Source organism: Cyprinus carpio, chromosome A13, assembly GCF_018340385.1.
Source record: "Cyprinus carpio isolate SPL01 chromosome A13, ASM1834038v1, whole genome shotgun sequence".
Lineage (NCBI taxonomy): Eukaryota > Metazoa > Chordata > Actinopteri > Cypriniformes > Cyprinidae > Cyprinus > Cyprinus carpio.
In genome coordinates, this window is record NC_056584.1 from 21,713,518 (window position 1) to 21,738,776 (window position 25,259).

Sequence of the window (25,259 nt, forward strand, 5' to 3'; positions counted from 1 at the left end):
AAGTAAATTGTAAAGAAAGGGGGAAATGATGCTGTTGTTTTGATTCATTGCAGCTGTGTAACAGCTGTTGATAAACAGGCTCACTGAGTCAGTGCTGGAGGTGTTTCACTGCTGCATTTGCATGAGGCTGCATGTGGGGGTGTGTGTGCGTGCCATGAGCAGTGTGTATGTGTCTTAACTCTTGTCCTCTGTTGGCAGTGCACGGTGTGTGGGAAGAGTGGTCTCCATGGAGCCTCTGCTCTTTCACCTGTGGGCGGGGTCATCGCACCCGCACTCGGATGTGCACTCCACCCCAGCATGGAGGAAGAGCGTGTGAGGGACCCGAGACCCAGAGCAAACTCTGCAACATTGCCCTCTGCCCAGGTCTGTGTGCTTCAGATGACTGCTTTCTCCCATCCTCGCGTCTCATCTCACCTCATCTCGAATCATTCTGTCTCATCTTCCCTCACCTTATCTGTTTTCTTGTTTCCTTTTCTCCTCTTGTCTCTAACTTTCTGTTGCATTCTGTATTGTTCTCTATTCTTTTCCACTCTTCTTGTCTTATCCCATCTTCTATTACCTTCTATCACCTGTGCTCTTCACTTCTCATCTCCTTTTGTCTGTGCTCTTCTTTTCTGCTCTTCTTTCTTTTTGCTTTATATAATTGTGTTATTCTCATCTGTTGTCTTCTTTTGGTTCTCCTGTTCTGTTTTCTTGTCCTCTCTTCTCTTTCATGTCTTAATTGTGCTCTTCTCTTCTCATCTCGTCTCATTTTGTCTCATATTCTTTGTGCTCTTCTTTTCTTTTTTTCATCTCATATCTCTTCTTCAGTGCTCTTTTCTGTTATCTAATTTTCTCCTTTTGTTTCTCTTCTCTTCTCTTCTCTTCTCTTCTCTTCTCTTCTCTTCTCTTCTCTTCTCTTCTCTTCTCTTCTCTTCTCTTCTCTTCTCTTCTCTTCTCTTCTCTTCTCTTCTCTTCTCTCATACAGTCATGGCCAAAAATATTGACACCCTTGGTAAATATGATCAAAGAAGGCTGTGAAAATTAATCTCCATTTTTAATCCTTTTGAACTTTTATTTAAAAAAAAAAAATCACAAAAATCTAACCTTTCATTGGATAATAAGAATTTAAAATGGGGGAAATATCATTATGAAATAAATGTTTTTCTCTAATACACATTGGCCACAATAAACGGCACCCTTTTATTCAATACTTTTTGAAACCTCCATTTGCCAGTTTAACAGGTCAAAATTTTCTCCTACAATGCCTGATGAGGTTAGAGAACATTCAGAGACCATTCCTCCATCCAGAATCACTCAAGACCCTTCAGATTCCCCAGCTCCATGTTGGTGCTTCTCCTCTTCAGTTCACTCCTCTCATTTTCCGTAGGGTTCAGGTCAGAGGACTGGAATGGCCATAGCAGAAGCTTGGTTTTGTGCTCAGTGACCCATTTTTGTGTTGTTTTTGAGGTTTGTGTTTGGATTATTGTACGGTTGGAAGATCCAAACATGGCCCATTATGAGAGTCAGTCACTTAGTGATTTTTTTTATCTGTTGGTATTTGATAGAATCCATGATGCCATGTTTCTAAACAAGATATCCAGGACCTCCAGCAGAAATATAGGCCCACAACATCAAAAATACAGCAGTATATTTCATTGTACACATGGGGTACATTTTATCCCTGTGTTCACCAAACCCATCTTGAGTCTTTGCTGCTAAAAAGCTAATTTTTTAGTTTCATCTGACCATAGAAGCCAGTCCCATTTGAAGTTCCAGTCGTGTATGATAACTGAATATGCAGGAGTTTGTTTTTTGGATAAGCTAGGAGAATTTTTCTTGAAACCCTCCCAAACAACATGTGCTGATGTACAATAGGTGCTGTTTGACAATTTTTGTTTTAAGGTTTTCTGACCCAGAGACTCAACTTTTTTCTGCAATTCTCCAGCTGTGGTCCTTGGAGAGTCTTTAGACACTCAAACTCTCCTTCTCACTGTGCATTAGGACGATATAGAGACATGTCCTCTTCCACGCAGACATTTTCTGTTGATTGGAAATTCTTAATTATTGCCCTGATGGTGGAAATGGGAATTTTCACTGCTCTAGCTCTTTTCTTAAAGCCACTTCACTAATTCAAGGGAATTTGGGCTTTGTTTTCCCTCATATTTATATTTCTGTGAAACAGGAAGCCTTGGATGGATAATTTTATGTTCATAATCACCCTGGAGTGCTCAAAATTGTGAATATGAATGGGAATATACTTCTGAGATATTTTACTCATAAGAATTTCTAGGGGTGCCAATAACTGTGTCCAACATGTATTTGAGAAAAACATTAATTTCATAATGATATTTTCCCCCCATTTTAAATTCTTATTATCTAATGAAAGGTTAGATTTTTGTTATTTAAAAAAAATAAAAGATCAAAAAGATTAACAATGCAGATTAATTTTCACTGCCTTCTTTGATCATATTTACCAAGGGTGCCGATATTTTTGGCCATGACTGTATCTCCTATCACATCTTTTCTTTTCTTGTCTCACATCTTTTCGAGCATTGTTTCTTCTCCTCTTGTCTTTCCTTTTGTCTTCTCTTCTTTTCTCATCTTGTCTCTCGACTCGTCTCTATTGAGTCATTCTCTCTCTTTTCCGAATCTGATGCCTCCATGTTCCCCTGAGCCTCTTGTTTTTCTAGCCATTCTCTAACCGTAATCAATTTTGTTGTAAATTGAAGACCACTCCACTAATTTGGATGTGGTTGTGAGCCACCGTCCTCCGAGAATGATTTGGTGGAATTAGGCCTGACATGGAAGCCCCTCAATGTTTGATCCCGTCTATAAAGAATCAAAGCTCATCTCACATGGAGGTGGCTCTGGGGAGTAAGCAGCAGCTGCCAGCGGTGGAACATTACAGGATCAATTACGGAATAGTTTATTACGTGGGACAGAGAGGGAATGGATGCGCTCACAAGGCTTCTTGGCATGTTGAAAGCAGCCACGTGTGGCGTGCAATAAAACCCACAAGGCTGAGAGACACACCATTTCAGACTCAACCTACCATAGAGCTAAACTAAAAATTGCATAAGCACAATTGCCTGTGAATGATAGTCACTTAGAGTTTCTATACACTATAGATGGGTAAGTACTGTAACAGATTGTCTAATCTTGGTTATTGTTGGTCTCATGCTTTAAAAGTCTCATCCCATTCAGCAAAAAAAAGAAGCAATTAGCCCCGCTTAACACCTCTGTGTTGTGTTTTGCAGCATGAACTCACCCAGAGCTTGTGCTGTTGCCAGATTCTGGCTTGCATATTTTGGTCTGAGGCTTTTAAAGTTGACCTCAGAGTTCAGATGTGATGAAAAGCCTCCACTGTTTTCAACAAATTTCTTCTGGATTGAGAGTGAAACGAACCACAAGCCCAGAATATTCACTATAGGAGTAGCCTCTCACTATAGCCCTAAGTAGCTTTTTCTCTTTCTCTCTCTCTCTGTTACTATCATATCTGTCCGATCCTGCTGGCTAGTTAGTGAGCTATCTAAGGCACTAAGGCAGTATCATTACCTCTTTCCCTGGAGCTAATGGCAGGGCAGAAGGTACCACCATGATGCAAGATTGTTGTGTTTAGTTTCCAGAGCATTGCTATGTGATTGCTTAGGTGTTCTTTTTTATTTTTAGCATTGCTATGTGATTGCTTAGGTGTTCTTTTTTATTTTTAGCATGTTGCAATGAGTTTGTTAAGGTGTTCTAAGTGGGTGCTAGTTTACCCATGTCCAAAATCATATGGACCATTGGAAATGAAAAGTAATTGTACCCCTGCAAATGAAATACTAAAACACCACTAATGTTTTATGCATATGGCAAAAGATTTTACCCACAGTCTCTTGCACTGAAAGGTATACATTTTATTAGTTAATGCATTCCCTGGAAATGAAACCCATGACCTGTTGCATGCAACATGCTCTATTATTTGAGTAGGTGTTTTGCTAAGTTGGACCAGACCAATGGTTGCAATTCCATTTGATACCACTAGTGGCAAAGTAATTACACACTTCACTTTATATTTGGACAATATGGCAGGTAAATTTAACTTAATCAAAAGATTCTAAACCTAAATGTTCTGAGCCCAGCTTAAGAAACTTACTTCTCTCAAAATTTTCTCTTCTCCATTTGGGATGCTGTTTTTGCCCACAGTGGATGGGCAGTGGCAGGAGTGGAGTGCGTGGAGTGATTGCTCAGTGACCTGTGCCAATGGAACGCAACAGCGGAAGAGGCAGTGCTCAGCAGCTGCTCATGGGGGATCTGAGTGCAGAGGACATTGGGCGGAGAGCAGAGAATGCTCCAACCCTGAATGCACAGGTACGACTAAGGATCCTTCTAACTCAAAGCGAAATCTAGGTGTATATTTTTCTTTCAGTATTTTTAAAGGTTTTTTTTTTTTTTTTTTTTATTTTTTTTTTTATTCAGTCGCACAGTGAAACTGCATGGCCATTGGTTTGTGCAGTGTATAAAAAACGAACCAATGGCTCAGCAGCGGAGCTGCACAAGCCTATGGTGACAAAGCCCGCCAAAACGAGTGCATTTCCTTCTTAGGGAAATCCCACATGGAAGCTGCGGTCTCGGGAACTGAATGTTCTCACTGCGAGAACTCCAGTCCCGCCTCTCTTCGCTCGTGGATCACTTTCTTTTCGTACGGCTGGACCGCCTCACAAGCAGCCTCTCTTAGACCTCCTGACAACCCGTTCAACTCTGAGTACAGAGGAAAATGTGTTTTTTTGCAACAACGGGTCCATTCAAGCGCCGAGCAATCAGCCGCTGTTATAGCAGTAAAAATAAAACACAAATATTTTCAAAAAGAGAGCAAACTTCCTCTTCCATTACTCATGAGTATTCTGCTCCCTCTGAAACAGATAGGAATCCGCATTCTCAACTACCTCGATGACTGGCTCGTTCTGGCCCAGTCAGAGGCAGAGCTAGTATCACACAGGACCCTCCTCCTCAGCCACCTAAAGCGCCTGGGACTCAGGGTCAATTTTGCCAAGAGTGCGTTGTTCCCCAGCCAACAAATATCATTCCTGGGAACAATTTTCTACTCAGCCCAAATGAGAGCTCTAGTCACACCGAAATGGAATCTGGCCATCCGGAGGCTGGCAACCTCCTTCAAGATTGGTACCACTCGCCCCTCAAAACGTTTCAGAGGATGCTGGGCCTCATGGCTGTGACATCGCCAGCACTACAGTTGGGTCTGCTTCGTATGCGCCCCCTTCAGCACTGGCTCTACGGGTTCCATCCTATGCAGATCAGGGTGAATCAGGCCTGTATAACAGCCCTGGCCCCCTGGAAGAGCTCTTGCTGGATGGAACAGGGCGTAACCATGGGAATGGATTACAGAAGGACAGTTGTTATGACAGATGCCTCCAACACAGGTTGGAGAGCGTTGTGCGAAGGAATACTGACTTTTGGACACTGGTCGAAGGCGGAGAAATGCTTCACATCAACTGCCTGGAAATGCTAGCAGTGTGTTTAGCCTGTCAGTTCTTCCTGCCAGTCCTAAAATGGCACCATGTGCTGATCCGGTCGGACAAAATGTCAGTGGTGTCTTACATAAATCGCCAAGGAGTCCTCTCCTCGAAGTGTCTCTTCATTCTGGTGCAGTGCCTCCTGGAATGGGCTCAACTCAACCTGCACTCGCTGAGAGCAGATCATATACTGGGCAAATTGAATCAAGGAACGGACATGTTATCAAGGAGCAATGTCCCATCAGAGGAGTGGATGCTCCATCTGCAGATGATTCAGAGGATCTCGGTGATCATTGGCGAGGCTGAGGTAGACCTCTTCGCCTCAGAAGACAACTCAAACTGCCCAATTTATTATTCGAAGACCAAGGACGCGTTGGCCCATAATTGGCCCAACCTCCTTCTTTATGCATTTCCCCAGATCGCCCTGATCCCATAGTTGATCAGGCGAATCAGGGAACAAAAACACAAGGTTCTCCTGGTGGCCCCTCTCTGGATGAATCAGCTGTGGCTATCAGAGCTGACTCAGCAGTTGGTAGTGGCCACTTGGCCCCTTCCTTTGAGACAGGATCTCCTCTCTCAAGCGAATGGGACAATATGCCACCCTCTGCCCGATCTATTGGGCCTACACCTCAGGCCACTCGACGGGAGCCTTCGAGCCTCCCAGAGTGAGTCTTTAACACAGTTATGGAGGCTAGTGCCCCATCTACGAGACACATCTACGCCCTTAAATGGTCTATTTTCTCTGCTTTGTTTCTAAACCGTGGCAAAGACCCTCCTACTTCTGATCTGTCAGAGGTGTTGTCATATCTGCAAGAGCTGCTGGATAAGGGACGCTCCCCATCCAATCTCAAAGCATATTTGGTGGCTATAGCGGCCTCTCATGCCCCTATTGCGGGCCAATCGGTGGGCAGAAACAGCACGGTTATCCACTTCTTAAGAGGAACCAGGAGGCTGAATCCGCCTCATCCTCTAACTGTCCCTTCATGGGATCTGCCCACTGTACTGAGGGCTTTTGAGCCTCTACAGTCTACCAGCATTCGGTCACTGTCACTGAAGACTGCTCTGGTTCTGACGCTAGTATCAGTAAAGTGAATAGGGGACCTGCAGGCATTCTCCATTAGACCTGCCTGCCTGGAATTCGGGTCTAACGACTCTAAGATTTTCCTGAAACCAATGCATGGTTACGTACCAAAGGTGCTCTTCACTCCATTCAGAGCACAGGTCATTACGTTCTCTGTGCTTCCTCCCTCTGAAAAGGACAGAGAGTTATCTCTGCTCTGCCCCATCAGAGCTCTGAGAATTTATATTAAGCGTTCCGCCCCTTATAGATGGTCGGAACAACTCTATGTCAGCTTCGCATCAAAGGGCATCCGGTCACGAAGCAAAGACTCTCTAGATGGATAGTTGACGCCATCTCACTAGCATACTCTTCCTTGAGCCTTCAATGTCCCATCAGAGTATGGGTCCATTCTACCAGAGGCATCGCCTCGTCTTGGGAATGGTTCAACAGTGTGTCCATTGCGGATATTTGTGAGGTGGCTTGCTGGGCCTCGCCGTCCACGTTCGCAAGGTTTTAAAACCTTGCAAGCCAGGATCCTTTCCACTTGAAGAGACATGCATTGTGATACACAAACAGATCTGACAGAGAGCCCTTGACCATATCACTCAAGCTCTCTGGCATTAGTTCACCTGTCAGCTCTCGACCCCTGGGTGCTGAAGTTGCAGGAGTACTCTGGAACGATTAACCTGGCTGGGTGTGACCTCAAGAAGCTCAGCCCGTCTTAGCCTTGGGTTGTTGTTAACTTCTCTATGGGCATTGTTTGCTTATGGAAGTTATGATACTTATAGTCTTTCCTCTACCATAGCATGGCATGACTGTACTGTGTTCTCATAGCATCTTAGCAAACGCAGTACTTGTTCTTGTATCTCTGGGAACTGAGGTTACGTTAGTAACCGAGTATGTTCTCTTGACAAAAAAAACAACAGGATTTTTTAAATAGGATTCAATTTTAACTAAATTATTATTTTAACAAATGTTATAGATTTTTAATCCAAAAATATCATTACTTTTTTGTTTCACACCATGTGACATTTCACAACTAACCATAAAGTAAGTTTTAATTCAGAAATTGAAAATATGATCATCATACAAGGTTATAGGCACTGTAGCTGCAGCTGTTTTTATATATATATATGAATAGAAAATGCCATTGTATAAAGGACAGAATTCTTTTTAAATTTGTGTATTTGCTAAAAATATGTCTGTACTTACTAAAAAATATTTATAATATTAATGTTATATTTTATAATATAGCATCAGATTTCGAAAAAAGGCCATAAAACTTTGATTTCTTAGAACCCCAGGCTAACTACAGTATGATATCATATCAACAGTAAAGACGCCTCTTCTATATACTGTATGTTGAGCAACACAGACTTAAGCATTAGCTTAAGTCTGTGTTGATAGACCATAGCATTGGGTCTTGCTTGAGAACGCATACTCAGTATGCCTGGCAGGTATTTCTTTAAAACACACTGAGGGCCCCACAGCATGATGCTTGTAAGCTTTAAGACTCTTGCTCTACATGGTTCATGATAACAGAGAGTCTCAGTGAGTTTGAAGCTGCTAACAGGGTGAGATACGCTATATTGTAGCATCAAAGTTAAAATGGAAGATGTTTTGTTTATCAAGTGCCACAGAGCATCGGATTGGTAAAAATTTAATGTTACATTAACTATTTATTATCCAGAGTTCACATCTGAAATGTCTATATGAAGAGTTTATTTGCTAGTTATTATAGGATAACTATGTTTTTTTTTTTGTTTTGTTTTTTTACATTTTCAAAAATCATGTTTTTAGGGCGTTATCATGTTTTTATTGTGTTTTATTGTGTTAGTTAGCTGTATTTTTGTGTGTGTGTGTTATTTTTTTGCCTAATCAAAATAACCCAGCTGCAGTTTGATTGAGATTAATTGGAATGCACAATGAAAAAAACATGATTTTTGAAAAGTTGGTGTTGGAGTTATCTGTTTTTTGCAAATTAACTCTTCATATGTTATTTATAAATAAAATATTGAGCATTCAAAATGTAACCAACTGTGATGTCGGTATCTTAATATTTAAATGCTTTTAAATGCTTTCCTTGCAAATATTTAACCATAAAGTTGTGATATATGAGGTGAAAATGTGAGATAAAAAGTCAAAACTACTACTCTTTTTTTTAACAAATATGAAATTTTAATTAAAATTTTAAAAATTACATTTTTGAGTCATACAATGTGACATTTAAAACTATCAAAAAGGGTCAAAATTTCTATTTATTTCAGTTGACATACATTTTGACAAGCACTTGCAAATGCAAATCTGTTTACTGTATATCTGAAGGTCATTTAAGAGAAGCTTTACTCCTGTGATAATAGATAGACTGAGGATGAGAAATTTTTGCCTTTGAGTGGTAGAATATTTATTTGCTTGAAAGCTTATACAACTTCAGATATTAAGCCTTTTTTAACTGGACTATTTGACACTTTTATTGAGGTGGCTTGATTAAAGGCTTTTTTATGATGCTGCGTAGAGGTCAAATACTGTATTTCTCAGTGCTTTTATATGATTTGACCGTATTTATTGATTTCAGAGTAACATTCCAGCAGCCTCCACATAGTCTAAATGTTAATGTAAATGTGTCCTTGAACACTAGTGTACATTCAGCACAGGTGAATGCTAGTTAACAGGTGAACATGTCCTTTCTCACACATGATTTATAGCACAGCTGAGGGCAACATCTGTCTTTTTTCATGTTTCCCTTTCCAATGGCAAGAAACAATGTTTTACTCCATTCATTAGATGCCCGTAAAATTTCCTGAAGCCTTTTAAAACTTTACCATAAAATGTGTTTCGGGACTGGCAAAGTGAGGAAAATTATTATCCCAGTTGCAGGGCACCCTCACGCTCATAAAGCAGAAACAAATATCAGATCATTGCAAGTATCGTGGTAATGATTTTATTAATTAAATCAAGAGCAAATTCTGCCAAAAGTCTAGTTTCATTGCATCTCTGGCCTCTAGAGCATGTTAACATGACAAGAAACTGGATGTTTTTTAATGCGCCAAACCCTCCTCTGCAAACAAGTGTGTTTTACAATGTTCCGCACTATATTTCTCGTAATTCTTTAGCTTTCACAGAAGATGGCTCAAATAACTTTTAAGAGTGCACATCCACATAAAGATGCAATGTCATTGTCGAGCTTGAAAGAGATGGAATGTAAGAAACGATGCATACCATCTATGTAAAGGGGTTGGACAAAATAATATAAACACCCGTTATTATGGAGGTTAATATAATTTGTGTAGGTTGCCATTAAAGCGAATGCTGTGACTGTACTCTTTGCATCTGTATTCTTTATATTGTATCTAGCTGTGTTTAGTACAAATCGTGGATGAAATAAGAGCCTAGATTGAAGCCTGTTTAGCAGGAGCCTCTGTAACCTTAACAGCCCAATTGTTTAATGTTTTAAGAAAAATTGTGTACAAAAAGCATGTCAAGCTTTCATCAGCAAATAAGAATAATTGGTAAAAATAATTGGGTGAAGGTGAATGATAGGAACCATCGTACATTTAGAAGGATTGTGTCCAAACAGCACAGAACTACTGCAGCAAAGTGACAGCAAACTTCAATATTCACCTTGAAGACCCTGTTTCCACAAAAACAGACCATTGAAAACTTTACAAAGCCAACATCCACGAAAGAGCTGCAGTCACTAAAACTCTAATCACAGACACAGCAGGAGCGCCAAGATGAATTTCAACATCTACCCTGGCCATCTCAATACCTGACTTAATTATTATTAAATTATTGTGGCCAGTTTTGGAGAAAAGAGAAAGAAGCTGATTCACAGTCCTCTAACAATTCTGAAGTAATTGGCATTTGTTCTGATAAATGAAATTCTACTGGAGACTATTCAGAAGTTGTATTAATCTATTCTAAGAAGGTTGGAAGCCGTATTAAAGGCAAATGGTGGTAAAACACTTCAACAAATAAATATTTCCCATTTTCTAGGTGTTCGCACTATTTCGTTCAATGCCTGTATCTGTCTTTCAGCTAATGGACAGTGGAATGCTTGGGCTCCGTGGAGTGGGTGTTCTAAGTCCTGTGACGGGGGTTGGCAGCGGAGGGTGCGCGTATGCCAGGGGCTGACAGTCACGGGGCAGCCATGCGACGGCAGCGGGGAGGAGGTCCGCAAGTGCAGCGAGCAGCGTTGCCCAGGTAACCTGCAAATAATTGAGCCCCAAGAGTCGATTATGCCAGAATGGGCAGAGAAGGGTAAATGAGAGACGGATGCAGGGATAATTATCTTTTCCGTTCAGAAATCCATGTCCATTTTTTTTTTTTTCTTTTTTTTTTTTTTTTGCATTGAATCATTATTCGTGTGAGAAATAATGAACATATACCATAATTGTATTTTCCAGCGAGGAATGGTCAACACAATTTTCACCAGTAATGGATATTTAATGTCACATAAATGATGTCATGCTATTCTCATTTATTAGAAACCATTTCCATGGAAATGGTGATTTATTTCCATGCATCTACATGCATTTTCATACATGCATACTGTAGGTTTGTTACAAGGACAGTTATAGAATCTCATAATGTTGACTGAATTTATCATTCCTGTAATCTCAAATGCTTGAAATTAGTGTTGCAGTCAAATAGATGGAACGTAAATATCTTGACAAACAATTTTAAGTAGGAATTTCCAGATACTTATGATTTACAGTTTATAAAATAATTTGGGTGTTACAATCCAATCCAATCCAATAATATAATATAATATAATATAATATAATATAATATAATATAATATAATATAATATAATATAATATAATATAATATAATAAATATTATAATAAAATTAAATTTGAAATTTTTAATTTAAAATCATAATTGTATATGTGCATTGTTATAGTGGCATTTATATATGGTCAATGTGAAATTAAAATTGGATCGCATCATATTCATGTTAAAAATTTTAATTGTATATATGCATTAGAGGTACATAGGTCTTCAGCAATTATATGACCAAAAAAATATGTGGAATTTACAGCATATATAGGCAATGTGAAATTAAAATCGGCTTGCATTATATTCCACTAAAAATTATAATTGCATATGTGCATTAGAAATACAATTGTATTTCCTTTTATTATATTGCAGCATTTAAATGACCAAAAATGTTGTGGCAGTTATATGTGGGCAATGTGAAACTACAATTGACTTGCATTATATTCTGATCCATTTCCCCCATTCTCCACCAGCATCCATTATTTGTCATCTTCCTAAAATCCTTTAAATAATAATAATGTAAAAAAAAAAAAAAAAAAAAAATTCAATTAAAAGTGTGTCTAAATGTGTGTTTTTATTCCTGAACCATAGCTCCTTATGAAATATGCCCTGAGGATTATGCTGTGTCCATGCTGTGGAGAAGAACTCCCTCTGGGGAACTGGCCTTCAACAGGTGTCCTCCCAACGCCACGGGTAAGAAAAGCCACGACAGTCAGCGGTTGAAGAGCACTCAGCCTAACACAAAGACACAAAGAAAGAATAGAACTGCATTACAGATGCTTTCAATAGAAAGAAAAAGACCACAGCTTATGTTTTTTTGTTCAGCTTTTCTTTTGCAGTTCATTTATTTCAATGATGTTGAAATTATTCATAAATTCAGAAGGCTACTATGACAAATGTTTCTCACTAGTATATTCAGCACTGCTGTGACGGCCTTTAAATGGCATATGCTGTGTGTACCTAGAGATTTTTGTCATTTGCATACCCTTGAACCCTCCAGCGTTTTGTCAACATCTTTGCGAATCTGCAGCGGAGACATAAAGGAAGAAAATCTAAAAAGATAGAAACCGTTTCTCCATCCGGTAAATTCTGCTTCGAGATACACTGTAGAGGTGTCCCTTTTCTTTTTTTTCTCACTCCCTCTCTCCTTGGACTGGTCTGAGGTGTGAGCCTTACTGATTGTGGTCTGAAATTGGCAGAAGGTGCTGTACTGTTCTCTGTTGAGATCCTGTAACCTCCTGCTGTCTCCTGTTGTAAAGATGCTCTGCAACGCCACTACAGTGTCCTTGAAAGAGCAGATGCTGAAAAAAAATAAAAAATGCGGGCAGCACAGACTCAGAGATAACAGCGAACAGTCCAGCATAACTAGAACTAGGTGAGCAGAGGCTGACTGCAAATGCCTATATAGATGGAATAATGTCTTTTGTGGATATATTTCATTATGTGGGTGGACTGCCACCATAGGCCCGTATGTACTTTTGAATTTATTTATTTTTTTATTTTGGTTTGAGAACATTTAATTATATCATTTATACATAAAAGACAGTGTGTCAACCCATGGGTGGAATTAGTTAAATTTACATGTTTGTTTTCCATATAACCCACATTGAAATTTCGGGTCATGCAAAAGCACTGGAGTGGGATCTGACGGCAGCATGCAGCATGAAATGCTGGAAAAACTTCATTTATTATGAATTCAATTCAATTAAACTCCAACAAAATCGAATGAAAGCAACAAGAATCAAACATTTGGAAGTAGTTGAAGCTTTTAGAGACTGATTAATTAAGAATGATTGGCGATAAAATGTACAGGATGAGAACTTTTCAATTTTGCTTTGCCCTATTTTGTGCGCAAACATGAATGGAGGAGGTTTGTGTGATCTTTACATGTGTGTGTGAGATTCAGTCTGGTTAAGCCCCTCTGTGGCAGCATGTGTTTTAATGGTGAGTTCTGAGAACGTCCGCTTTGATCCGGCTCTGTGGGAGTTTTCTGTGATCTGTGGGTTGGATGTCCCTGCTTGGATGCCTCAGCTTGAGGGCAGGCAGCTGGCTGCAGCTGTGTCTCAGGTGGGCCGAGTGTGTTTCGCTGCTGGCTGGGTTTTAGGCGGTGGAACCGTTGTAGGAACGAGAGCTGATAAGACGTGTGTGGTAGAGGGGTGCGGGCGGGTGTGGTGAGGTTGTTCCGAAGGCAAGGATGTGTCTTTAATGTGAGACGATACGTGTAGGACACGCTCTGATGGATCGGAGGCGAGGAATTTTGTGCATTTGTTTATTCACTCCCAAATGTGGGCGGCAGACTTGTAGATATCTCAGGTTGCAGGGTTCGGTTCGCATTTGTCAAATACAAAAAAGTCAAATTGGTGCATGACAGCTGGCGTCAGTTAACATTGTAATTCTGTGAGCGGGAATTATAACCAGTTCTTTAAAGCACGTAATTACAGTTTGGTTTGTTCGTATGCATATACTGCAGTGGCACATGTGAGGAACATGTGATCTGGCAACCGCCACATCTAGATGATGATGAAGGCTGCTGCTTTTATCCTCTCGCTGAAAGATGTGGGGGCTGACAGGTGGAATAAAAAAGGAAAAAAGACTTACAAGAACAAATATAAACCTCCTCTCTGTATCTCTCTCTTTCTCTGTATCTCTCTTTTCTCCCTCCTCCTCCTTTGCAGGCACCACTAGTCGACGCTGCTCACTGGATCACCGCGGGGTGGCCTATTGGGAGCAGCCCAGCTACGCTCGATGCATTGCAAATGAATACAGATACTTGCAGCAATCAGTAGGTGCAAAGTCAGCTTCCTGCGCTCTGCTTCTGTTTGTGACGTGCCATAAATTACCCCTGCAGTCGTCACGATCACCCAAACTATTTCCACCCGTTCCCTTCCCACCCGGCAACCCAGACCACCACACAGGTCTGCAAGATAAACTGCTATCATCGGAAAGGCAAATTAAACCGCTTGTATTGCAGTTTTTGAGACCCCGCATTAATGGAGGACTCGCTCTAATTTCCTGTAAAATCTTGGAGATGGTTGTTCCAGCTTCACCGGAGCTTTTTCTGGGAACACACCTGCTCGACATGAATGAATGATTTTCGCTTGAGTCTTTCTCAAATGCAATAAGTTGGGTTATTTCCAAGCTTTTGGATGCGTCTCACACAAACACACACACACACACACACACACACACACACACACACACACACGTTTACTTAGCTATCTAAATGGGGACATTTCATAGACTATTGTTTTTATATACAGATAGTTATACACTTTTTAACCTAAACCCCTACCACTTACTTTATTTTATACCAGTTTTACAAATGAGGAAGTCCCCAAATGGAGGTGTTTGTTTTGGTTTTGCTCACTTTTGGGTACAAATTTATCCCCAAACTATGGTTAAGTAGGTACACACACAAACAGAAAAGCATGGTGGGGACTTTCCATTGACTCATATCGGCTTTATACTGAGGTAATGATATTTTCTATCCCCTAGCTCTCACACCTTTTTGCCTTTTAAAATTTTAATTAAGGCATTATTTATTATTTTTATTAAGTTATATCCCTTGTGAGGTCTGCAGTTATGTTTTACTATCCTGATGGGGGCTTTTGGTCTTCACAGTGCAGGCAAAACTTGACCCACTCGCACACACACACACACACACACACACACACACACACACACACACACACACATTCTTCTGTCTACGCTCTTTAGCCTCTTTCTTTGAGTTAGTGTGTATGACATCATACCTGCATGACTTATGCATGTTTTTTTTTTTTTTTTTTCATTGCTCTATTGCTTAAAGGTGAAGTGTAATTTCTTGATGCTCTTATTTCTGCTTAAAATTTAGGGCAAAACACTACTGCTCAAATGTTTGGAGTTGGTATGATTTTTGTGTTCAAAACCTCTATGCTCAACAAAGCTGCATCTATTTGATCAAAAATACAGAAAAACTATTTTCTGTTATAATTGTAATGTAATATTATTACAATTTAAAATAGTTTACCCTTTTTTGACTTGAGGTACAAAGCAGCCACCTAGCAACCACCTAGAATGACATCACAATTGCATAGCAACAGGCTTAAAACTATTTAGAACACCTCAGCAGCTACATAGCAAGAGCCCAAAATAATTTAGAAAACATTAGCAACTGCATAGCAACAGGCTAAATTCACTCAGAACAGCTTAGCAACTGTGTAGCCAGGGGCTAAACCGTTTAGAACAACTCATCAACTGCATAGCAACAGGCTAAAACCACTGAGAACTGCTTAAAATGTTGTATAGGCAAAGCACTCATGTTTTCTTCAGAAAATGTAGAGTGTGTAATATTTTCAGTCTAAAATGTATCAGAACATTGTTAGAACATCTTAATCAGTCCAGCATAGCAAAATTGCATCAACCAATGGCACTATTCTGGGGAGGGACTATCTGCTCATCCAGCCAATATCAGACAGGACCGTGTTTGAGGAACATCAACAGTATCAACATTCTATAATCAGTTGTGTTTAATGTTGCTTGAGGAATTACACACTTCACCTTTAAAACTAATGGTAGTTCTTTATATTACAACTTTCTGTTAGTGTTACAGTCTTTGAAGTACACACAGAACCCAGTCTCTTTCCCTGTGTGTCTTTAGGTCCAGGGGCACCTTGCTAAAGGTCAGAGGAATCTGGCAGGAGATGGCATGTCCCAGGTTACGAAGGTCCTCCTGGACCTCACCCAAAGACGCAATTTCTATGCAGGTGACCTTCTCTCTTCAGTGGAGATTCTTCGAAACGTCACAGAAACCTTCAAAAGGGCCAGCTATGAACCCTCTTCTGATGACGTTCAGGTAAAAGAGAAAATAATTTCATTTCTTGCTAACCTCCATGATTATATCCATCTTGTAAATGTTTTCATTTAGGCATTGTGGTAAATTTACCTTAGGTCTTGAATGTCAATAATGCAGGTTGAAAGTGATACCACGCAGAACATTTTTTCTTTTTGTGCAAACAGCATATACTGCACACTACCATTTAAAATTTCGGAGTCAGTATTTTTTTTTTTATTTATTTTTTTTTCACATAGATATGAATACTTTTATTCACCAAGAATGGATTAAATCAATCAAAAGACATTTATAACGTTACAAAATATTGTTAGAATGTAAATATATTTCAAATATATTTCAAATAAATGCTGTTTTTAAACTTTATATTCATCAAAGTATGCATTTGTTTTAACTGTGCTAATAGTAAGAAATGTTTCTTGCGCAACAAATCATAATATTATAATGATTTCTGAAGGATCATGTGACACTGAAGACTGTAGTAATGGCTGCTGAAAATTCAGCTTTGGCATCACAGAAATAAGTGACAGTTATTGTAATAATATTTTACATTTTTTATGTTTTTTTTTTTTTTTTTTTTGTGTATTTTTGATCAAATAAATACAGCCTTGGTGAGCATAAGAGACTTCTTTCAAAAACATTTAAAAATCTCACAGACCCCAAATGTTTGAATGGTAAAATAAATTGGGAATATTTCATTATATAATATAGATTTTTTTTGAAGGGCTATTAAAAGCATGTAGAGCAACTGTATTTTTCTGTTTTTGCTGTCTTTGACATCACAACTCAGAATAGTCGCTAGTGAAGGGCTTGGGACTGTATGCATTCTTATGGAGCCATCAGCCGATTAGAGCTGTCATGATGTCATTTTCCACCGGAATGATTAGTCACATGGATTTACATTAGTCACATGGCTCTAAAATGCATATCTCCAGAACTGAGTGCCTGTGAGCAAAGATAGCAGCATGCCAGTCACGCGTTTCTGGAGGGTGACATGCAAGTCAAGGATCTGCCGTTGAGATGAATGGGAGTACTGACAGGTCTCTCCAGACATTCCAGGCATTTGTGTGAAGTTAGCGAAATGGCAGAAGTTAGTAAAATGTCTCCAATCACTTACAGCGCCTTCAAAATGGCAATGTCACTACTTTATGACTGATAAATATTTTGGTGCTATTGCCCTTCACAGAAAGCTTATGGGATTGTGACACCATGCGCCAGCTGCTGATAGGAGATAGTCACTAAGTCTATATCATTCTATCTCAAAGCCTTGTCATAACCTTCCTAATGCCGAAACAAACCGATTTCTCATGACCTGTTTGTGAGAATCTGAGTATTTTTACATAATATGGGGTGTAATGTGATTTTGTGCCTGTATGTTTGTGTGTCGGGTTGGTGTAGGAGGTTTTATCTAAGCCCTGATGTGAACCGGAGTGGCCCCTTCTCCCCACGCATGTGTGCCGGGGTGGGTTGTGTGTTTTGGAATGTATTAATGCTGTGTTTAAGTGGACGCATTACCACCAGAGGGAGCATAAGCATTCAAGTAGAAAAACAAGCGTGCCGGAGCCAAGACACTGCCTCTCTCCTGCCTTTCGTGGCACAGAGGCAGAGCAGCAAACAAAAAAGACAGGCACACGTCCAGCTGGATATCTCATTCAGCCCAGTCACCACAGCAAACATCAGCTCTCTTTCCAGTCTTGTAGTAGACAGCTCTCCCAAGCGCTTTCAAACTCAACCGACGCTCTCTGTTCTTCCCCTTTAATTCTGTGCACATTTGAGTGCTTAGGAAAGATCAACCAATCCCTGAATTGAAAGCAGCAGGAAATCCCAGGTGTGTTTTAGAGCCGAGGCCCCTGGACATATCCCATCATCTCACTGTAAATCAGTGCTGTGATCCTCAGTGTAATTCCCAGAGACACATTTGTTTAGACTTTTGAAATGTAGGGGAGATTCTTCATTATTGCCTTTTCAGGGAACACTGAGTAGATTTTTTTCCTCAGACATTCCAGATATGAGCATTTCTAGTTTGCTTTTTCCAGGACTAGGTAAAATTTCAATTTAAAGTCAATTTAATATACTTAAGCACTAGGTTAAAGAAGCCATGCTATTTTTATGAAGTCACTTTAACAGTCACTTCAAAATTCTCACAATACCACAGCCTCAAGTACATTATTGCTTTTATAATGCTTCATAATATAAAAATTAAGGTCACAAGGTCACATTTCATTATGCAAATTCATTACACATTACCCATCCGTTATGGTATGTAGTCCTTGACAATTCTGTGGGTGCTGTGCAGTGATATATTCACATAAAATTTTCAAAAATTTATTCTAAAGTTATTCTGAATTAATTCAGTCATTCATAATGCCTTATAACACATCTCAGAATGTGTTTTTAACATTGTCATGATTAATTAAAGCCATAGTTATCATGCAGTTTTAATAACTTTATATTTATATTATTTTAAAAGCACAGTTCTTTAAAACACATGATCAACAGCCATGTCCATGTTTTATATCATGCATTATATTCTTTAAAGACATAAATAAAAATAATCTATAATGTTTTTTAAAACAAACAAACAAAAAAAAAACTCTTCAAATTCAGTATCCTGTTTTTGGAAGTAAAATGGGTTGCAATTTAATATATTCTTATCTTTAAAAAGCACAATGTTTTAAAATACATTATCAACACCCATATCCATCTTTTATATGCATGTTTTAAAATGCCTTATAATGCATTAAATTCTTTAAAGATGTAAACAAAAATAATGTATTATATATTATATATATATTTTTTTTTTCTTTGGAGTAAAACACCCATTTTTCAAGTTCAATGTCCCGTTTTACTGGATGACCCAAAGCTGTTGGATAATTGAGGGACTCATACGCAACTATTGCAAAAGTTTCAAACAATCACTGATGCTTCAGACGGAAACGCGATGCGTTTAAGTGAAAACTTTTTGAATATGAAGATCAGGGTAAATTGAACTTGTTTTGTCTTCTGTTGCTTCTAACGGCCAGTACTAAATGAAAAATTCATTCTGCTCAAAAGTTTTCACCTCCAGCCTCTTAAAGGGGTCATATGATGCTGCTAAAAAGAACATTATTTTGTGTATTTGGTGTAATTCACTGTGTTTATGCGGTTTAAGGTTCAAAAAACACATTATTTTCCATATAATGTACATTATAGTTTCTCCTCTATGCCCCGCTTTCTGAAACGCGTCGATTTTTACAAAGCTCATCGGTCTGAAAAGTAAGGTGTGCTCTGATTGGCCAGCTATTCAGTGCATTGTGATAAACTTAAAGCCCCAAACTATACACTGAAACTATAAGCCCCTTAACATACTATGCCGTCTCCCAGCAGGACGAGACTCAGTCCAGCTGCTCTTCTTGTGCACATCACATCATCGGTTCTCTTTTAGCAGTTCAGTCAGTGTACTGTTAGGAGTAACTGAATAACTCGGGATATTGGTTTATTTCACGTCAGAGGGAGTGTAAGGCACGTTTATAAACCGAATAACTTAAGAAATTTGTGGATTAGTGCGTACTGGAGACACGAACCGTTTCAAACAATTCAGATAGATTTGGTGAACTGGTTCAACTGGTTCACTAAGAAGATCCGGTTAAATATAAAGATTTGTCTGCGATCTGGACATCACTAGATGAGACAAAACCAATAAAACCCATTACAAATGAGGCATTTGTTGCATCCATTGGGGACATAATTACTGATTATAATGACTTATACTGTCTTTTTACGCGTTGCGTTGCGTATTGGCTTAAAACACGTCTCTTCCATCTTTATTTGACTCTCTAACTTTAGCACTCACTATTCTCATTCTATTCTATTCTAAAAAAAAAAAAAAAAAAATCTAACTAGCTTTCTAATCTTTTTGTATTCTATCAGTTTTCTTTTCATTTATTATATTAGCTATTTAAAAAAAAAACTACATGTACTGCGTTAAGATAACTGAGACTTGTTATAGCACTTGTATGTCATTGCTCTTTTGTTTTTGATTGCTTCCATTGTCCTCATTTGTAAGTCGCTTTGGATAAAAGCGTCTGCTCAATGACTAAATGTAAATGTAATGTAATGTAAATGTATCGCGCTGCATAAACATAAAACCATGTCTGCATTTGTGATCTGAGAAACAACAAGCCTACTCTGCTGCTCAAAACTCGCGTTTGAATCATCATTGGCAAATTATTTAAATATAAAATCTTACCTAACGTTACAGGCTGTGAGTCAGAAGCGCCAGACTGTACTTCCAAAGTTTGAACTGCCCAACTTTATAGAAACAGCCTTTGTGCCAGACAGATGCATTGCAGGCTACTGGTTCAGGAAACAGTCCTCTTCCTCCATAAAATGCGCAGCACACATCTGAATATTTGGGTTGGACTGTTCTGGAACAGTTTTGAAATACAACTTAACCACTGATTTCTAGTCATGTCCTCTTTTGGAAGGCCAAACAAAGTTTCAATTCAAAGGAACATACAGCGACTCCACAACATGGCAGCTGCGGCGACAAAGAGAATAAAAGTTACGCCTTCTTTCTTTTCGTGAACATTTGGGCAGCATTATGCAAATCTCCCTACATAGTGACATAGAGATGTCTGGGCGTGTTTGAATGAGCCATTTTAAGAGGGTGTGGTTGACTCTTAACTTTTATAAAGAATATCTCTTTGGATTTAAGACTTTAGTCTTTGCAACTTTACAGATCTTCTTTATGCACCAAGAGCTTGTAACACTCCAAAGAGGAAGGAAAAATTTAAATCGCATCATATGTCCCCTTTAATACATTTTTTTTTTCTGGAGCCCTATACTGTATGTAAACTTATTTTTTGTAAAAAATAAAATAAAAAAAAAAATAATAATAATAATAAATAATAATAATAATAATCTTTTTCAGGTCAGTACTAAATAAAAAAATAACATGAATTTTGTATGATCCCTCTTATTTTTCACATTTTGCAGATGCTACAAAGTATAAGTAAACTTTTGACCACAACTGTGTATTATATAAAGTTTCAAAGCATATTGACTGAAATGAGATCACAACTGTGTATCACAAATAATGTTACCTGCCTGTTCCTTTGACAGCTGCGTTTTACTAAGTACAATTTCTTCTCTCAACAGAATTTTTTTCAGATCATCAGCAATCTCCTGGAAGAGGAGAACAGAGAAAAGTGGGAAGACGCGCAACAGGTGAGCCTGAACATTGTGAACAAGTGTTTTTTGAAGCTTTGGGGTCGAGATTGCTTTATTATAGTCACATTGCAGAGAGTATCTGGTGTTGTGTGTCACTCTGAGGCTGTATATTGTGTGATGAGCCCTCAGCAAATCGATTGCCATCACCGGTGCAGATGCTTTAGGTAATTGTCAGGTCAAAGAGGTGCCTGTCTCCACAGGCAGGGTTGCGTCAAATCAAACCTTCTCTGCCAAATACCTACCTCCCTGCTGTGCTGATTGTTGGAAAGACATTTGCAATATCCACTGCATCCACTTGGTGGCAGCAGCATTGGCAGCATATGTCCAGCTTTCATGCTTTCTGTCAGCAGTGACGGAACTGTCTTCTCGCACTTTCTGAGAGACAGTCTAAAAGCAGCCTGAGGGATTTGGACTTGAACAAGCTGAATGTTCGTCAGAAACTCAAAATCTCCAACTACATTATTATTGCATTGAACCAAATTGAGTGTCTTAAATGTTTCTTTCTTTCCTTTAAGCCTGAACTGGTAATGCCTCTTAAGCAGACGGTGGTAATGTTACTGTCTGTCAAGTGTAAGCTGCTTTGGAGCTCCTTCGTCTAATGTTTTCACCCGAGTTCTGGTAAAACGTGTCCTTGAGCGAATTGGGGTGCTTGTGTCAACTGAATTAGCCCTTTAATGGAGTAGGGCAGTGTCACAGGGCTTTTAAAGAAAAGTAATATGTTTTTCAGTCAGGAGTGTGTTCGGAGATCAGGTCACATAGCCAGTTGCTTGTTTTGCCAAAGGAGTTTTGCCTGGTTAAATCGGTCCCCAGAGCAGAGGGGACTCTCGTTTTCCATTCACGTTCCTCCTCTGCTTTGTCACAGATTGAATCTTCAAGCTTCTCAAATCATTAAAGGACATCTGAGACGGTTGTCACCAGCTCTGTCAAATGATTGACCTTAGAAAGCCCTGATGTTTAAAGATCACCCAGGATTTTATCTAGTCTGTCTGTCTTGTTTTCTTCTTTAGAGTCAGCTTCATTAGTTTCATTAACTGATGGTCTGCTTTTAGATAGTAGTGGGATACATCCCCTCACATACCAAAACACATAAAAAAATAAAAAACACATACAAAAATATAAAAAAAATTATATCACATAATACAAAAAACAAAAACATTTTTTAAGCATTTAACAACATATACTAAAAAAATAACAAAACAACACAGTAACAATTTAAACTATATATTTCATTTGTGAACTTATGATCAGATATTCTTTTTAATAGTTAACTTTGAACTATTTTTGACTTTTTCGGATCATCAGTCACCAAAGCTCCTTAAATATTGGTCACAGACAGATTTACTTTAAATTTCACCAAGCTGATTACTTATGAAAAACTGCCATACAGGGGATTTCAGAAGTTAGGGAGACAATGCCTACAAGGTGGCAACACTGGTCCAGGCCGTTGTTTCAATATATAATATAATGATACAACAACAACCTACCTGAGTCCACAACATCAACAGACGGCAACATTGCCAAGCGCTTGTATTAGGATTATGAGATATCCACAACTCTAGTTTAATCGAGTATGAAGACTCATACGAGAAATGTCTTCATGTCTTCTGGCGAGAAAAAGTGCAGACTGCTATATGACCTACTTTTATAGGTCCACCCAGAAAAGAATCAGTACGCAATGTATTATATTTGTACTTTTCTGTTGGGAAAAATATATTTTATTTATTTAGGAAGTTGCCTTTTAAAGTAGAGTATAAAGGATCCTTATCTGTATAGTAGAAGAGTTATAGTAAGTTATATAAATAAATTATATATATATATATATATATATATATATATATATATATATATATATACTATATATATATATAATATATATATATAATATATAATATATATATATATATTATTTAAAATAATATATATTATATTATAAAAGCTGATTGATAAAAACTTGACATTTAATATAATACAAAAATTATATCATTTAAAATGTGTATATATATATATATATATATATATTATATATATATATATATATATATATATATAGTATATAGATATATATATATATATAATATGGATGTATAGTTAACATAATGTTAGATAAGTATGTAATGTTAACAACTTTTATAATATACCATAACCAAATATATGAGTGTGTGTGTGTGTGTGAGTGTGTGTGTGTGTGTGTGTGTGTGTGTGTGTGTGGTGTGTGTGTTATAGTGTGTGTGTGTGGTGTGTGTGTGTGTGTGTGTGTATGTGGTTTCTATATATATATATATATATATATATAAAATATGTAATATTATTTTGGTGTGTTTCTGTTAGCAAAGTAAGTTGCCTTTGTATTTTGGTGCAAATGTGCTACGTTCATACCTGTTAGCCTATACTAGTTGTATATACTTATGGCTGAAATATAAATAGCAGAAAAGTACACCAGTGCAAGAAATATAAATATGACAGTAGAGAATATATATGGCAGCACAAAATTTACTGTATTTTCATGATACTCAGTGCAGCAACAGTGCTGGTTCATCTAATGGCCGTCAGCCTCGGCCATTTCCCGCATTGCTGTCTTCCCTGCACACTTCAGCAGCCCAGCGCTGTTGCCATGGAGAGGGATGCTCTCTGCTGTTCCCCAGCAGTCTGACCGAGGGGGGATGGGCTGATCCGCCTGCGTGCCCTCAGCATCTCTCTCCCAGTCTGCAGCCTGTCTGATCGACTTGGCCTAAGATCGGCCCCCATGCGAATGCAGAGCCCAACTCCTGCCAGGGCGATTATTAGATATGTGACTTCAACGCCCTGTTTCTGCACCTCACTAAGGGTGCTAATTATGAAATGTCACTCAGTGCTATTTTTCTGCACCTGTATTTTTTATTTATTTATTTGTATTTTTTTTGTCTTTTGCAGATTGGCTGCAATGTGTTTCTATGCTTTGTTTGTTGTCACGAGGAGAGGGGGTTCAGATGCTAATGAGATGAGAGAAATGGGAAGCACATTGTCATATGGCATGTAAATCCATACTGTAAATCTGCTGTGTAAAAGGGTTAAGACAACTTGGCATGTGAATGTCTTGATTAAATTACTATAGCAAACAGAGCAGTGTTATTTTAATATTATTTATAATGTATTATAATGTTGTTGTTGTTTTTTTTACATATATAATTAGCTTTTTTATATTTATATTTTAAGTTTCATTTGAATATTTAGTCATTTTATGTTTGTCACTTTTATTAGTTTTTGCTTTTTTAATTCCTTTTTAATTTTTTTATTTCACGTTTAGTAATTTTAGTACTTCAGCTAATATTATCTCAGTTAGATGCCTAGGCAACATTTCTAATTTTCATATAATATTTATGTGTTATTTTACTTTAGCTTAATTTTAATTAATGAAAAATATTTGAATAGTTTTAGTTTGAAAACAAGACTGACAAAGATCAAAAAACACAAAGGTTACTATACAACCTTGCAGTAAGGTTTCATTTAATAACACATTTAACAACTTTAGTTTACATGAACAATATTTCTACAGCATTTCTTAATCTTAATCTTATCACCATTTAGTAATATTTAATATATATATTAATTTTAAAAATTGTACTAATAAAGGTTAAATGCTGTAAAAATGTCATTGATTATTGTTGGCTCATGTTAAAATCATTTACGAATTATAAAAATGTGTTACCTATTTTTAATTGATGCACACTATTTGAAAAAAAAGTATGACATCATGAATCCCTTATATATTTCAACCCCTCTCTTCTAACCACTTGATGAACAAGCAAATGGCATTTAATAGTTGACTTTAAATAATGATTAATTAAATATTTTATTCTTAAATATCAAGTTAATGAGTCTAATAAAAAAGGCCTGCTCTAAAAT

General features: G+C 38.0%; 1 protein-coding gene across 5 annotated transcripts in view; it reads left to right on the top strand.

Annotated features, from left to right (window-relative positions):
• The window catches only part of LOC109074308 (adhesion G protein-coupled receptor B3-like), a 156,034-nt gene that overhangs the window by 73,165 nt on the left and 57,610 nt on the right, over positions 1 to 25,259 (top strand). For all 5 annotated transcript variants that reach the window (XM_042769364.1, XM_042769363.1, XM_042769365.1 and 2 more), the window contains 7 exons: positions 199 to 363; positions 4,168 to 4,332; positions 10,591 to 10,755; positions 11,927 to 12,028; positions 14,011 to 14,117; positions 15,975 to 16,169; positions 21,306 to 21,374. In XM_042769364.1, the coding sequence (XP_042625298.1) occupies positions 199 to 363; positions 4,168 to 4,332; positions 10,591 to 10,755; positions 11,927 to 12,028; positions 14,011 to 14,117; positions 15,975 to 16,169; positions 21,306 to 21,374 (968 nt within the window). The remainder of the gene's footprint in view (positions 1 to 198; positions 364 to 4,167; positions 4,333 to 10,590; positions 10,756 to 11,926; positions 12,029 to 14,010; positions 14,118 to 15,974; positions 16,170 to 21,305; positions 21,375 to 25,259) is intronic.